This window comes from Haliotis cracherodii, unplaced genomic scaffold (genome assembly GCF_022045235.1).
Source record: "Haliotis cracherodii isolate W230 unplaced genomic scaffold, xgHalCrac1.p SCAF_15, whole genome shotgun sequence".
Taxonomy (NCBI): Eukaryota; Metazoa; Mollusca; class Gastropoda; order Lepetellida; family Haliotidae; genus Haliotis; species Haliotis cracherodii.
In genome coordinates, this window is record NW_027266270.1 from 23,139,223 (window position 1) to 23,155,974 (window position 16,752).

A 16,752-nucleotide genomic window follows, 5' to 3' on the forward strand; every position below is an offset into this window, starting at 1 on the left:
TGAATCTGATTATGGCATGTTCTGGAAATGTTTGAAATGAATTTTCAAGACAAACTCTCAATTGTTTTCAATCAGAATCAAGGAAAACAATTTTTCTGTGTAATGCTTTCTGAAACCTCGTTGCAATTCTGTTGAATATCTGATTCAAACTCAGCTAAATCTTGTCAAAACCTACACAACAAGTTGCAGTATGCTTTAGGATGTAATCCTTTGTTGAGGAGAGAATACAGAGTACCAAATCCTAAATTCAAATATGAACATGCACACACATGCACACACATGCATACACATATTTCAAATTCATCAAAAACCATTTCAATCAAACCTTGATACCAAAAAATCCAGTTTCCTCACTACAGATCTGAATCTGTCTCCCATGTGCCTGCATCTTTATCTTACAATATGTCATACACACGAGCTATTTACCTTTGAAATACCATGACAACAATTCACACAAACAAGTTCTGTGGCCCATACATTCATGTTTGTGTGTTGCAGCGTACTTCAAGCACCCCAGCCTCATCTGCAGCCCGTACGCCTACAACGCCCACCCAGGCAAGGGGCTGTACATCCAGATGGGCTACAACGTGGAGCACGAGTACGAGAGGATACCCCTAGAGGCACATCATCTTTCCTACGAGTGGAAACGGGGAAACTGTATCCCTAAGATGGGTATGTTCATTTCTAATTCCATTCCAATCATATTCATATTGATAAAAGAAATTCCATAAAGAAAAAATGAAGTTACTATGCAAAACAGACACTCATGCATCTATCTTTTTTTCTTGCAAACCTTTTTGAATAAGTCCTTCCTGATTTTGAGAGATATGTAAATATTCTATTTCGTATGAACATGTTATTTCCAATATAATGTTCTTAGATCTATCCGTAAGATGGGTAGAGGTTCATATTACATTCACATCACATTCAGCATATTGATGAAGAAATGCCAAAAACAGCAGATGTAGAGATATCTTAAAGAATCTGTCTTATTTTCTTGCAAAATTAAGATTAGAATTAAATTGTTTATTGACTGAGAGATATACATGTATTTCATTTCACACAAAAACTACATCCTCCCAATATATTACGTTGCTCTATGGCTTAAACATTGTGCTGAAGGCAAGGGAGGCGAGATACTATTACTAGCAAAACTAATCATGGATAGCTGATGGTGAAGGGGACTTCTGTTGAAAACTGAAGATTGTTCTAGTTACTATTTGAATTAGGCACTGATGTAATAGAGTTAGAGTATTTGCAAGAATTATGCATATAGTCCCTCTCATATGAAAGCTTCACCAATGTCACCTTATATCTTAACTCTCTCCTATGATGCATGTCACTATATGGCTGAAACAATGCTGACTGTAACATATTTCGTTTTAATTATACTAATCCACAATTTATATACAACCCCAAATCCTTATTCAGATTAATTCACAAACTAACTTTTAGTAGATACTGAGATCCATGATGTAACATGTGCATGGAACACAAAAAATTCTAAAATGTCATCTGCTTCAAATGTTGGTATTTTATATTCATTTCACACACGGCACTGACCTGACATTATATCTTAACTCTTCTACAATGTTCCCCTTATTTGGACAGGTTTACACTACTTCAAGAATCTGTCCAAGAACATGCCCTGCGAGCGCCTGTATCCGGTGTTCCTGATGTACAACACCGAGGGTCAACTCGGAGCGTTTGGCTGGATATTCCAAGGGGAGCCCATCAGTCAACTGTACACAGACGAATTCCGCTGGTTCAAACTGACTCCAACTGTGTACCCGGTAAACAGATTCGTCATTTATTACCCATTCAGTGATGAAATACCATATTTATTTGAAAACATAAACAATATATACTGAACAAAAAAAGGTAAGGATCATGAACATTTTTAAGGTTATTTTTACGAAGTCTTCACTTCAAAAAAATATCTGCCAAAACATTCATGATCCCTAGCGTTTTGTTCAGCATATAACATTCCAGCAAAGAAAAATAACTGTGAAATAATACTGTCTGCCGGAATTACTTTCATTCTGCCTCTGTGACACCATGAGTTTCAAAGTAGAATCATAAAGATCATTAAAAAAATACGTAACAAAAAGAACATTTGTCTTTTCTTGTCAAAATAACAAATTCATCTCATCTTACGACCAGACAAAAGTGACAAATACATTTGCTGCTGCGCCACTCCAAAACTATCATCTGATAATCGCTGGAGCAAACGTAATACTTGCATTGTAACTATGGTAACAAACTGCTACCACATCGTTCCATTTTTATTTGAAGTCGTGCTGACCATAAAAAAATGTCGGAACTATCTTTTATCTTTGAGTGAATGCTACTGTAACACCATATATGGATACATGATCTGCAGAGATCTGAAGACTTTTGCGAGTACATGAGTGTTCTACTAATAATACATAAATAAATTGAAAATAGAAAAAAACATATTTGAACGGCGATGTCTGTGTCGCGCGGTATATAAATATATAATATAAAAAATACTGACTTTACAAAATAAGCCTAAAAAAAATATGCATGAATCCTACAGAAGCTTTTATAGAAATGGGGGCGGTCGGGTAGTCTAGTGGTTAAAACGTTCGCTCGTCACGCCGAAGACCCGGGTTCGATTCCCGACATGGGTACAATGTGTGAAGCCCATATCTGGTGTCCCCCACCGGGATATTGCTGGAATATTGTAAACGTGGCGTAAAAACGTACTCACTCACTCTATTTAATAGTAATGTAATGCTTTTTTTATACGTTTTAGGAGTAACTGTAGGGAGACATTTTTTCCTTGATAGAAATTATGTTGGGTAAAAAGGTCTGCTTGAGGTCAGAGTAGTGATCCACTGTGATGTCACTGCCTGATGACGTGTGCTTATAGTTTACATCAGAGTGAGTGAGTGAGCGAGTGAGTGAGAGTGAGTTTTGGTTTAATGCCACTTTGAAAAGTATACTATCATGGCAGCTTGCTATGGAAGCAAAGCCTGAAGTGATGCATATGTTTACCACCGTTGTTAAACCCATAAGCATGGATATGGTGTTGACAAACATACACACATGATCATTGCAAATTGGGATTCAAACCCATGATCACAGGTTTCTGGCACACATAAGGGGGGCAACTCTGAACAGTGAGCCTGAGAGATATTGTACAAAGAGTGAAACAGCGGTTATTATGGATTTTTATTGAAGTGATTAACTGGAACATGTGGTGGATAAATTATCTTATTAATCACCTTTTCTACTCTTTCAGTTTACATTCGACACAAACATGCTTCCATCCTGTATGTATAACAGCGAGTTCAGTGTCTTTGGAATCCATATATGGCTCCGTAACGAGGACAAAATGCTCTGCCCACTTCCTACTGTCATGCCCCAGACGAAACGCCCACCAACGACCTACAAGCCCAAGAAAATCAGACCAACAGAGAACAATATTATTGTTGACAAAATTATTCGTGATCGAGAAGAACAATCTAGAAATGCTGCAAACAGTGTATCAGCGGACAGTTTAAATTTTAAAATCACACTATGTTTAAGTGCTCTGTACATGCTGTGTGTAAGGAACTTCTTTTCAATTCCATCACCAACAGCGTATGATTCATAGGATTATGTGACTGAAATACATCATTTGTTTGAGAAGTTAACATTGTGATATAACGTGTCGGTTGGATCTTGTAACTGCCTTAACACTACTGTCTTCTACCCTGCATAGAAGATCCACAGGATTTGTATAGGATCATTCTGCATTCCAACAGGATGCACACACTAGACCTCCAGGATGACCATGAGGTCCTCCTACTGGGTGCACTAGACATCCACCCCGGTGGTGACAGGACTGTCCAGGGTCTATTCACGGAATCTTCAGGATCTACTATGGATCTCTTCACAAGATTTGAGTCTTTTGATAGATCCATACACGGTCTATAAGCATCTATTCACAGGATTTGGGGTCTTTTGACAGGATCCATACAAGTTCTATTCATAGGATTTGGGATCTTTCGACAGATCTACACACGGTCTATTCACAGGATCTACACATGGTAGGTTCACAGGATTTGGGATCTTTCGACAAGATCTACACAAGGTCTATTCACAGGATCTACACAAGATCTAATCACAGGATTGGGGATCTTTCGACAGATCTAAACAAAATCTATTCACAGGATTGGGGATCTTTCCACAGGATCAACACAAGGTTTATTCACAGGATTTGGGATCTTTTGACAGTCATACAAGGTCTATACAGGGTCTACTTCAGGATGCTTATCGATCCTCTGAAGGTACATACATAATGTCTACAGAGTAATTCTCTGGACACTGACAACAGCTGTGTTATGTCAAAGCAGGATCACTGACAGCTGTCCAGGAGGAGCTATACAAGATAGTCCAGACCACTACTTGAGTATTCATACACCATGTATCCAAAAGAAACTAGGACATCAAACAGAACCACAAATGACCATACAAATTCAAGATTAGGGAGTTAATAATTCAACAACGCCAGGGTCACAATAAAGAGCATGTTTACATTAACCATTTTCGGTCTTGTATACACAACTGAATATGAGGCAATTATTTCAACCGAAAAGGTCAGCTCAATCCACTTGTCACAAATGACAGTGAACATCGTCACTTCCTACTGTCTGTGTCATTCACTGATAATCTGTCGCAGAATGACTCTCTATTTTTCGTGGTGTGTCACAATATACATATCCAACAAAAGAGATGCAAGTCCTTGTCAGTGAGGAATTCACACAAAGAAAAACAGTGCCCTTGATTTTATTCTACAAAAACACAAAATCAAATATCTGGTGTTGTACGAGCAGACTTGGACCAAGTGAGCCATTTCTTCCAATGACTTTATGAGAAGCTTGGAGGAGAATGTAAAGAGTTGAAAATGCATCACCTACTTGTCATTAAGCCTTAGTCCTGTATTTGTTATTCATTTATTTCCACTATATTGAAAGAGAGCTTTGCTAAGTCATTCTGTGTGCCTGCAGTACCATTCGTTTCCTTTCTGTTTTATTAACGGTAATAATAAGTCAGTGAACGAACAAATTGTTGTTGTACGTAAAGCGTTGTATCTGTTCAACCAAAATAAATAAACAACTCTGTATGCATGCAGTTTATTATGTTTCGACAGTCAAAGTGCATTTTTTATGAGACAAAGTAAACAGTGACCAGGGTGCCGTTGTACAAAGCGATCTTAGCGCTAAGGTGATCGTAACTCCCATACCTTAACATAGACTTACGACAGTCGTAGCGCTAAGGTTGTTCTGTACAACGGCACCCAGGGCTGTTCCACAAAGTGATCTTAGCGCTTAGGTGATTGTAACTCCCATACTTTAACATACGTTTACGATAGTCATTCTGCTAAGATCGCATTGTGGAACCATTCACAAAGTGATCTTAACGCTTAGATGATCGTAACTCCCATACTTTAACATAGGTTACGATAGTCATTGTGCTAAGATTGCTTTGTGGACAATTTCACAAATTGATCTTAGCACTAAGGCTATCGTAAGCCTATGTTAAGGAATGGGAGTTACGATCTTCTTATCGCTAAAATAGATTTGTGAAACCTGGCCCTGTACACTTATTTCACAAAACACCCATGTTATTTTCTTATTTAGAGATCTTAAGTGTGGATAGCATCAGAGTCCTAATGGTTTATATTGAAACACTTTTTTTTATAAATTCCACCGATGAAATGTTTTTAGGTCTCCTATGCAGGGTATGGCCTCAATGCAAGCTTTAAAAGCCGACCAAATGACGAACATGTGCACTGTTGTTGTTTGTTCTCTTGTACATACACTTGAAGTTCACTGGTGCATACGACTGTACATAACATATCAGCCATAATGAGACTGGAACCAGTCTCCGAACTTAGCGTGTCGTAAAAAACTCAACATGTCCCATAGAAATCGTGTTGATTCTGACAGATTTTGTGATAGTACTTAGCAGTATCTAACAAGTTTGTATTCTCAATGTATGATGAAATCACTGTTCTGTAACATATGAATGCATACATGCACATATATGTGTAACTAGAATTCACATGTTTAAGTCAATGCTTTGTTAGATACTTAATTCTGCTGGCAGATATGTGCCAGCTGGTCATTTCACATTTCTAAAATATTTTATTAATTTTTGCATGAAATACAAATTAGGCCTTTTATTTGGTTTTAGTTGGTTTGCGAGACCAACTGACACAAAAAAACAGAAATTAGAAAGAAGAAAAAAATAACTTTTGACAAATTATTTTTCATCTGACTATTTTACAATTAGGTTAAATGAATCTAAAAAAACATGAAAAAACACACGACCTATTACCCCCACTGTTCATTAGAAACAGTGAATAATATGCATTAAAATGCTTTCTTAAACAAAAAACACCAATCATTTATCTTTTGATATCCTTTTTCAATCACACTTCTGTCGTGGTATGACCTTCGAGTTTGCTTTTCATTCATTAGTAACAGTACAAATAATGGAAGTTGAATTTTGTAAAATTTCAACCGCCTACATTTAGCAAACCAACTAATAAAAAGTAAAAGGCCTTAGATTTATTGTGGTTTTGTAACTCGAAGTCCTAAGCTATCAACAGAAAGTGTATATGATAAAACATGTCTGTTTTCTTGTGTGGGGCTGTGCTGCAAGTTACTATGGTGGATCATGTTTTGGTTTATGAAATCAAATTTCTTTTGCAATTTCAACAGTTTCCTGTTTCCAGCCTCTGATCTAGACATAGTCATCACATAGTATATATATATATATACACTAGCGGCAGTTGCTAATGTTTGCCTGACAACTTATTAACGTTTCTGAAGTGTGACAGTAGACGCTCCTTACTGGCTTATTACTTGCAATGTGTAAATTATTGTGAATAAAGTCAATGTTTGAAGTTGTTTCATGAATAAACAAACAGATAATCCTAGTCTTTTTTAAGATCATCTTTTCTGTGATGTCAGTGGCGGAAAACAGAAAAATCAGCTTTGATTTGCATCTATGGAGTTGTCCATATTTACTTATAGAATTACCTCATGAAACATTCATATTTTCAATCATTGGTCGCAAATAACTCCTAAATAGTACAAGTTTATACACGCTACTGCTTCCCATACAACTTGTTGACATCTAGCTACAGTGGCCATAGAGCTCCATGATGAAGACCGCCACGGACAACTGATGCTCAAAGTAAATATTTCAAATTCTAATTTTTCACAGCTGAACAAACTCAAGAATAAGGACAATCTGTACCATTCTGCAAACAGTAAATACATCAGGGATTTATCTGGAATTTAAAACTAAGAGACCTTTTCAAGCAAAATTGAAAAAACATAATTTTGGTAAAAATTGAGATTTATGTAAAGTTCCTATTTTCAATAAGTCAGAGATCTTTAACATTGCATATTAACATTACATTCAAAAATGTAAAACAAGGCATTAAAACCTCTTTATTGGTTCTTAAATCAGTGAAAAACAAGTCAAACAAGCTATCACTTTAGATATAAATATATTTACATGAATTGGGAACATTTAAATTCCAATTTTGTAATTTTTAATAACATTTGCTGCAGAATTAGGGCGGCATATCAGCCTCTGAGCAGGTGTAGATAACTCCATGTACATTCTCATAAACTTATGTCAATCGGTTTTACAAATTTGAAATGTTGAATTAAATACTTCGAGAGCTATCCCAGACAATCTGAACACTGAACAATTAAACAGGAAGCAGTATATCTTGGCCAACTGATTCATTCCTAATGTTTATAGAAATAATTTAACATTTTCTCAATAAATATTTCCAACTATTTTCTCCAATAAGTAACAGCTGACTTTAACCATATTTTATGACAGAGATCTGTTTCCATAGTAACATGTACACTTAAAGGTTAAACATGAACTTATTAAAGGTAGTTCTTCTTTGTCTCAGATTTCAGTGAATGGCTGTCGTTAAATCTCATGGACATTTCTGTTTCATCATGTCAGAAATCGAAAGGTGTATAGTGACAAAATGGGAAGAATATCCTCATGCAATAATCCCTAGAAGATCACATTAAATGATAAATTTGATACATTTAAAACAGATGACTCATAATAATTTATGAAGAAACTAATTCTTGTATATAGTCATCCAATATCCCGACTCTGGTATATAAAACCTTGAATGGGTTCTGTGAAATCATCAGACTTGAACTGATATCCTTTTTGTCATTATAAGACATTTACAAGATAAAACAGATCCATGTGAACTGTCTTTGTCAAGATCACCACCATAAAGCTGTGTTATTTCCATGATTCCACAGGATTTCTCAGGCTAAAAGTAACCTGATAGGTTGAGCATGGCTATGCTGAAACAGTAACCCTCTGTTTATGGGTCATTAAGAGGCAAACAAGTGTTATCTTGCCGATCAAAGAATTAATTATGAATAAATGCCAAGAGGTCGTGTCTGCATTGGGATCAGATAGGATCTTTAAGTGAATAGCAAAGCACAGATTCATCATATTTCACAGAATTGATAATTAACGGACACATTTTGTGATACATCCGTTGACTTATATGGCCAACGCAGGGTTCGAAATTAACATAAGCCGCTTGTCCAAGACTAGTCAAACTCAGGAAGTGACATTTCCTTGGGGATTACTATTTTTGACCATTCAGTACATGGCATCTCTGTAGCTGTTTGTTTTTGTGGACTGGTGACAATACAAATCAATATCTAACCCCATACCATGAAATGAAATATCAGGTTAATTTAGATAGTTCTGAAATATGAAATTAAAACAGAAAAGGTAAAAACATGTATAAATATTTTATTCTTTAAGAAGTTTATCTTAACTATAAGATACAGCATCAGTTGTAAGACGGCACAGTTTGATTTTTTAAGTGTCAATAGTACAATGAAACCTTATTAATCCAGAAACTCTGTAATCTGGACAATAAGTCGGGACTGTCCATATATCATAAGTTTTGTATTAACAGGGTTGTTAACAAGGATAACAAGCCGAAAAAGGTTTTACTGTATCTACCCTGTCTCCCTGCCCCTGTCTCTGTAAATAGCTGTTGGTTGTTTATTTGATGCCATCTTTATTCACTGATACAGCTGTTTAAATCATTACCTCTCATTACTGCATATACACCCTTGCTTTTTTGCAAGTCTTAAGTGCTACATGTATATGGAATGTGTGAATACTGTATATGAATGAAAGAAGCAAGAACTGGTTAGATTAATTCAGAGTTTTTCTCCGAAGTTTCCCCAAAAATTGATAAAGGGTTTTGCTCCTAAGTTTCTCCAAAGATTGATCAAGGGTTTTTTCCAAAGATTGATCAAGGGGTTTCTCCTAAGATTGATCAAGGGTTTTCTCCTAAGATTGATCAAGGGGTTTCTCCAAAGATTGATCAAGGGGTTTCTCCAAAAATTAATCAAGGGATTTCTCCTAAGATTGATCAAGGGTTTTTTCCTAAGATTCCTCATTAATCAAGACTCGTTCTGGCTTTCTAATACAAATTTGTATAATTTTATTTTCAAAAATTATTGGACTTAATACTTTTTTTCTGTACAAAGATAACTTTGAAACAATAGACATTTAACCATGGAAACACATCTTTTTCCTTTTTGTTTATTTTGCTTTAGAATGATATCGGCCACTGAAAACTCAACCAATGTTCTTGTGACTGTGCACTGAATGAAAGAAAACTTTGTTTTGGAAGAAGTCTGCACATAAAATGTGTCCTACATGACAGTGTTTATCTATGTGTATATCCTACTCTAGTGTACAGAAGTGATGTCCTGAACGTGTGAGCAACAAGGAGGCTTTTGTACCACTGATGTGTATAGCATGGTATAAGTGGCCACTCACTATCCTCAGTACCATATGCTGTGTGACCGATGTACATTGACAGAGGGTATGTTGAATATGATTTGATTTTTGTGAAATAACTTATTTTTGACTTTGAAGCTACTTCTGTAAATATGTCACTCAGAACATCGGAATAAAATGTTTGCAATGTCCTAATTGGTGTTATTTATGAAATAGTATATCCTTATTAACATATCCTGGATCCTGATTAGTTTCTATATTGACCTTGAGTGTGAGTGAGTTTTAGTTTAACAGTATTCCAGTTATATCGCGGTGTGTCAGCTTATTGTGGGAGGAAAGCCCGAAGTGATGCAGGTCTCAGACGTTTACCACTTTGGTGAAACCCATGAGCACGGGTATGGTGCTGACAAACCTAGAAACATAATCGGGGCGAACCGGGATTCGAACCCACAATCATAGGTTTCTGGCGTGCCCAAGGACGCAACTCTGCACAGCGAATCGCGGCGCCTTATACGACTGGGCCACCCGTGCCCCCATATTGACCTTGAAACAAAATTACTGAAGAATCCTAATTGGTAAGGTTCCAGTTTTGGGAAGTGATTATCTGACTTCCTAAGACAATTCGACCGCCTCTGTGGTCTAGTGGTTGAGCGTCCGCCCGGAGAGCGGAAGGTCCGGGGTTCGATCCCCGACTGTGTCATAGCCAAAGACGTTAAAAGATGGTACTTGTTGTTACCCTGTCTGGCGCTCGGCATTTAGGGGCTAAAACAAGAACTGGTCGGCTCGGAGTCAGTATACTGTGTCTGAGTGGGGTATTCATGTAAAACTGCGGCATGGTATCTCAGTGAGCTAGCACTATAAATCGGCATCACTCCAGACTAGTACAAGCAGCCACACAAACACACACGCGTACATGCACGTCGCTATATAAGTGCAATAATCTTGGACGCGACGTTAAACCCCATTTCACCTCACCTCACATCCTAAGACAATTTACTACTAAAAGCGACCAAACCCTTTCCATATCCATAAAAAAAGAAAAGCCAAAAGCAGAGTTGATTGTATGATTCAGACAATATCATGAGCATGAAAAGAAAAAAAAATCCTACAATATATTCAAACATAGACTATATGTTGGTCACAGTGTTATAAAACTAGTTTACTTCTTAGTTTCTCAAACACATATAGTCTTCGCCATGGAGGCTAGTAAGATGGTAAATTCTTATAATTTATGTTTCTGTGACACTATCACAGCTATATAACTGCAGGGGTAATCCAGAATAGTCTTCACAAATTATATTTGGTTGTAGATTCCGCGAATACCTGACGGTATACACTTGTATACACTGGAACACACGGCGAAGACATGTTGATTATCGACACATAGATGCTCGACCAGATAGACGATAAAATCCAGCAGAGGCGAACACAAAAAGTCCAAACATTAACACAACAGAGTAAGAAACAGCATAAACCAGGGGAGGTCTGGAGGCCGACCTTTGGCAAAACTCATTACTGAAATTAATTATTTACACCCTTGTATCATAAAATGACAATGAAGCTTCACTATATGAGTGGGAAAAATATCTGTCTTAAGATCTGTTATTCATTGCAGTTCAGTCAGTGTAGCAATCCTGACCCATGCCTCTATGAACATGCATTTTTCATCTTCCATGTGTTCACCAGCAGAGATTAGGGCAATAAAATACGACGGCAGGGTCCTTGACTCCCCAGTAAAGCAAAGTCTTGGCGATGACACTTTGTCTTATCAGGGGCAGTTTCTCAAGATCATTAACACTTGACTGAACAGCTCGTAGTGCATACTTATCTTTATGTTGTCTTCATTCGTAGAGTTGCAACATTTAATTCTACTTCATGAATGGAGAATTGTTGCTCTAATTTGGTATGAAAATGGCGGAATTTGTAACGAGGGTTGTGATCATTAAAATGCTTCAGGTAGTTGAAATTTGAGATGCCACTGAAGTTATGCTCTCACTTAGCCTACATTAAATGTATCATTACAGAATAAGAACCGATTAAACTTTTATCAGAAATGTCTTGACTTTTCCAAATAATTTTATCCCTACTTCCAAACAGAATTCAAAGACTGAAATGGACCATTTTTACACCAACTATATGTAGTTCCTGATAATAGTGATACATTGGATTTGACAATATCTTGTGATAATGTCAAAGAAAGCAATTAAGATTATTAACAGGATCCAATCTTGATACTATGACACTACAGAAAAAAGACATCAGCTGCAATTAATGGTATGACCTAGCAAAAAAAGGAATGCTATTTTTTACACCATATCAATAGTACTCTCATAATTTACAATCATAAAACCTATTTTCCAGAGAAAAGGACAAAGATTGTAGTCCTATAAAATGCATGTATGCAGTTTTCTGGGGAAGTAGCACTTTCTGAACAACTGTTTCCAACCAGCCTGTCCATTATTTTGATTACCCTGCCCCAGATCGCGCATACCAAATCCATACCACTCAATGGTATCCCTTCGATTTATTGAGACCTTTTACAAGCATACTTGGAGAGATATCTTTTCGACTGCAGTTTGATGAGTTCCATAAATACAGCTATGTCCCATACAATGGCAACGATGATGGCTAAAATATTCACAACAAAAGTGGAAAATTAAGATGTTATCGTATACAGTAAATTGATGAGCATTAGTTCACAGTTTTGAATAGCTCTATTCGGCTTTTGTCAGTTATTCCCCATTGTATCCATAGCAACACCACCATTAAACTGAAACAGGTTGAGCCTACTGCAGCCATTACAGATTCACATTTGACTAATGGCAGCTGGTTTTTAGAAATACAAACAGATACTGTTCATCTCCTCGTTTTGAATTTGCTGGGCTGCATCTAAAAGTGCTGGTTCCGGGGCACCAGTTCACAAAGTGGTCTTAGCACTACAACTGTATATGTTAACATATATGTTCACAACCTGGCATCCATTGTGAACAGCCAAGCTTCCAGTGTGAACAGCCAGACATACAGAGTTAAAGCCAGGCATCCAGTGTGAACAGCCAAGCTTCCAATGTGAACAGCTAGACATCCAGTGCCAACAGCCAAGCTTCAGTGGGAACAGCCAGACATGCAGAGTTAAAGCAAGGCATCCAGTGTGAACAGCCAGGCATCCAGTGTGAACAGCCAAGCTTCCGGTGTGAACAGCCAGGCATCCAGTGTGAACAGCTAGACATCCAGTGCCAACAGTCAAGCTTCCAGTGGGAACAGCCAGACATACAGAGTTAAAGCCAGGCATCCAGTTTGAACAGCCAGGCATCCAGTGTGAACAGCCTGGCATCCAGTGGGAACAGCCAGGCATCCAGTGTGAACAGCCAGGAATCCAGTGTGAAAAGTCATTGTATTTCATCACTTTTCAAACACAGAATGAAAATTGCAAATGCAATCTTCAAGAAAATGAAATAAAGTCAGCCATTTATGATGTAAAGCTTAAGGTAAATGTGTAGCCTCAGTTAGTCCATTATACATGTTATAACTAGCCACATGTTTATGTCCTAGCAACGGATATCAATAGGACATTATGTAGAGATGCATAGGGTATCTCTAAATAGGCAACAAGTAATAAATAAAACCTTTGCAACTAGCAGCTGGCTGTGATCCGGTGATTTATGTTGGATGTAATCCGTTAGTCCTGACATGAGAGTGACCACGTTTCCTTAACAGAAATAATATTGACTCTTCACAATTTGAAATGTGTTGCACTCGCATGTTTGGAGTCATCTGTCTTGCAGATTTACAACCTATGTCATTACGACTACCGTAATTGGCTGAGATTAACACAGCTTATTGAACATAAACCCTAAATATACTACACTAACACCAATGACAGACCCAATCCCATTCAACACGATCCTTATTACCAACATTGTGGCCTAATCACCAATGAAACCTCAGGGATTTTGATTTTCACTTGACATTAAAATGTCATTGCCAAAGGGAAGAGAACACCATCAAATAGCAATTGAAACCTGAATAATATGTTTTGCCTCATAAGATCAATCAAAATAAATCTTCATCTAACTTAATTCATTTTTTTTTTTATCCAAATGAGCTGCTTTTAAGACGCTGCAATTTCTTCTTGCATGCTAGCTAAGTATAAACACGACATATTCAAAAGAGGCCGTAGGGTATCACAGATCAGCTCTCCGTCATTCATAAACGTAATAAGTCTGAGGCATTGGTTTTGTTTGTTGATAAAATCCACACTCAGCAATATTCCAGCAATATGATAGTTCCCTGTAACTTATTAAGTCTGGTGCAGACAAACCAGTGATCGATATAGTGAACAACATCCCAAGCCGTCAGGGTGAGAGGACATGGTACTGTTGTTTAACGCTGCACTCGGCAGTATTCCAGTTATATGATGGCAGTCTGTAAATAAACAAGTCAGGACCAGACAATCCAGTGATTGACTTTGTGAGCACTGATCTACGCCAACGGAGTATAATGCGAACACTGTCTGTAAATAAACAAGTCAGGACCAGACAATCCAGTGATTGACATTGTGAGCACTGATCTACGCCACTGGGGTACGATGACACACAAGCCAGTCATCAAGTCTGACCACCCGTTTGGTCATTTCCATGACAAGCGTATGTTGCTGGTGACTAATTCCATCTCCGAGTCCCCATGGGGAACCAAGTCATCGAATTGCCAAGGCTTCTAAAAGCACCTAGACAGTACAAGTGACATAAGCTCAGTATCCCTATTCAAATGACATGTTCGACGGTTCGTTCGAAGATTCCGGGGTAGAATAGTTCTTCAGCAACCCATGCTTGCCTTAAAAGGCAACTATGCTTGTCGTAAAAGGCGACTAACGGGATCGGGTGGTCAGACTCGCTGACTTGGTTAATACATGTCATCGGTCCCAATTGCGTGGATCGATGCTCATGTTGTCAATCACTGGATTGTCTGGTCCAGACTATTTACAGACCGACGTCATATAGCTGGAATATTTCTGAGTGCGGCATCAAACAACAAACCAACCAACCAACCAATTGACATATTCACACACACACACACACACGCGCGTACATGTTCCAATACAAGTGCACTAATCTTGACACAAAGCTAAACCCCATTTCACCTCGTCTCCCCTCCCCACCTTCTCAGTGTGTGGGATAGGTCAACACAAACTAAGGTAGTCTCAGTACCAATCAGCTACAACAAAACAGTCGCATCTCTCATTACCACGTCTGGTCCCGTCATCCAGGACATGGCATCTTAAAACACGACTATTTTTGTGCAAACAACCGGGATATGTCATGTCTTAGTGTGTACGTGGACGTCTCAAAAAGTATTATGGTGTCATCTTATAGCATCGAGGATGGAGAAAGAGTCTTTGTCTGGGGGAAACCGTAAGTAGGTCCGTATCACTGCAACGTGGAAAATGATGCTACACTCTCCTCCCGGCTTCATCTTCTAAAGGAACCGCGGTTCCAAAAGACCTCAAGGCTAAGGATATATGATAAGAAATAATATACTTGTAAAAAACATCTCTGAACAAAGAACATCAGAATAGCATGGATTAAATCTGTGTCATGGAAAGGATAAATTGCATCGTTTTTTGCAACAGCTAATATGATCAGACATTTTGGCCCCTTTTTATTCCATGTGATTTTTGTTTTTTCAAAACCAGATTACCAACCATAGAATTTAGGATTCTCAACAATGGTTTCAACATTTCTTTTTCTGGTTTTACAACAAAAGCAGCCTGAATGATGCACTGATCTTCCTAAACCATCTTAGTATACAATAGAGATATATCTTATTTGAAATCCAAGAAAAGTTTCAAACAACGTACTGATGGTGTAAAACGTTATCACAGTTAAGCTGCATTGATACGAAGTACCTTTATGCCCTAGCGGTGGACTACAATGTGAAATCCATGCCGGAAGCAGCATTATCTGGTTGATTACAACAACATCTACCGGTGATACCAACAACTGAAGAGGTAATTACAATGGCCTTTGATCAGGAAGAAACACAAGCCATGCTGGAACAACTCCATTGTGTCTTCCCCGACTAGTGTAGAATTAGTTCCTGCCGATTAAGGAGTGAAATCGGCTATATTTAATGACAGCCACAAAAGTTTGACCTTTAGATTTATGCCATCTCCCTTTAAACCTCCCCTAAAGACCGTAAAGAGAGAAGGCTTGAATTAATGAGCATTGATGACCTGCCTCACCTCTGTGACTGCCCTATCCAACACAGGTTGATGGTCCGGTGTCGAGGCCACTGTTCAAGGTCATCCTCCATTGACAGACCTTCGGTACACCTATTTCACTTCAATGCATAAACACTGCATGTTTCAATTATGATATGTAAGACAACGAGTCAGGGGAGTTGTGTATTCTGCAATTTTCAATTTAGTTGTTTGTTTTGAATTTTCAGCCTCACTCAGCATTATTCTAGTTATATGGGTCCTGTAAATAATCAAGTCTGGACCAGACAATCCAGTTTTTTTAGCGATGATCCATACTGTGTACGTGGATGCACTACCAACCAGTCATCGAGCCATTTTAGTAGCTTTATCACTGGAGTAAAATAGTAGCCATTTCACTAAAGCATCATCCTTTGTTGTGTTTAGTAGCCACATCGAGTATAAAATGTAGTAGCCACATTGAGAATGCAATTGAGTAGCCACATCAAGATTACAATTTAGTAGCCACATCAAGATTACAATTTAGTAGCCACATCAAGATTACAATTTAGTAGCCACATAAAGATTGCAATTTAGTAGCCACAACACCGATAAGGTCAAGTAGTCACAGCAGAGATTCATTTAGTAGCCACATCAAAAATACAATTTAGTAGCCACATCTAGAATACAACGCTGATAGAGTTTAGTAGCCACAG

At 37.8% G+C, this 16,752-nt stretch overlaps 2 protein-coding genes across 3 annotated transcripts in view; one reads left to right on the plus strand and one right to left on the minus strand.

Annotated features, from left to right (window-relative positions):
* Window positions 1–10,034, plus strand: part of LOC139462391 (uncharacterized) — a 158,158-nt gene extending 148,124 nt beyond the window's left edge. The window contains exons 5-7 of the mRNA XM_071244072.1: window positions 499–672; window positions 1,612–1,793; window positions 3,269–10,034. Coding sequence (XP_071100173.1) covers window positions 499–672; window positions 1,612–1,793; window positions 3,269–3,622 — 710 coding nt within the window. The 3' untranslated portion in view covers window positions 3,623–10,034. The remainder of the gene's footprint in view (window positions 1–498; window positions 673–1,611; window positions 1,794–3,268) is intronic.
* The window catches only part of LOC139462392 (cysteine--tRNA ligase, cytoplasmic-like), a 279,723-nt gene that overhangs the window by 238,822 nt on the left and 24,149 nt on the right, over window positions 1–16,752 (minus strand). The window lies entirely within an intron of this gene.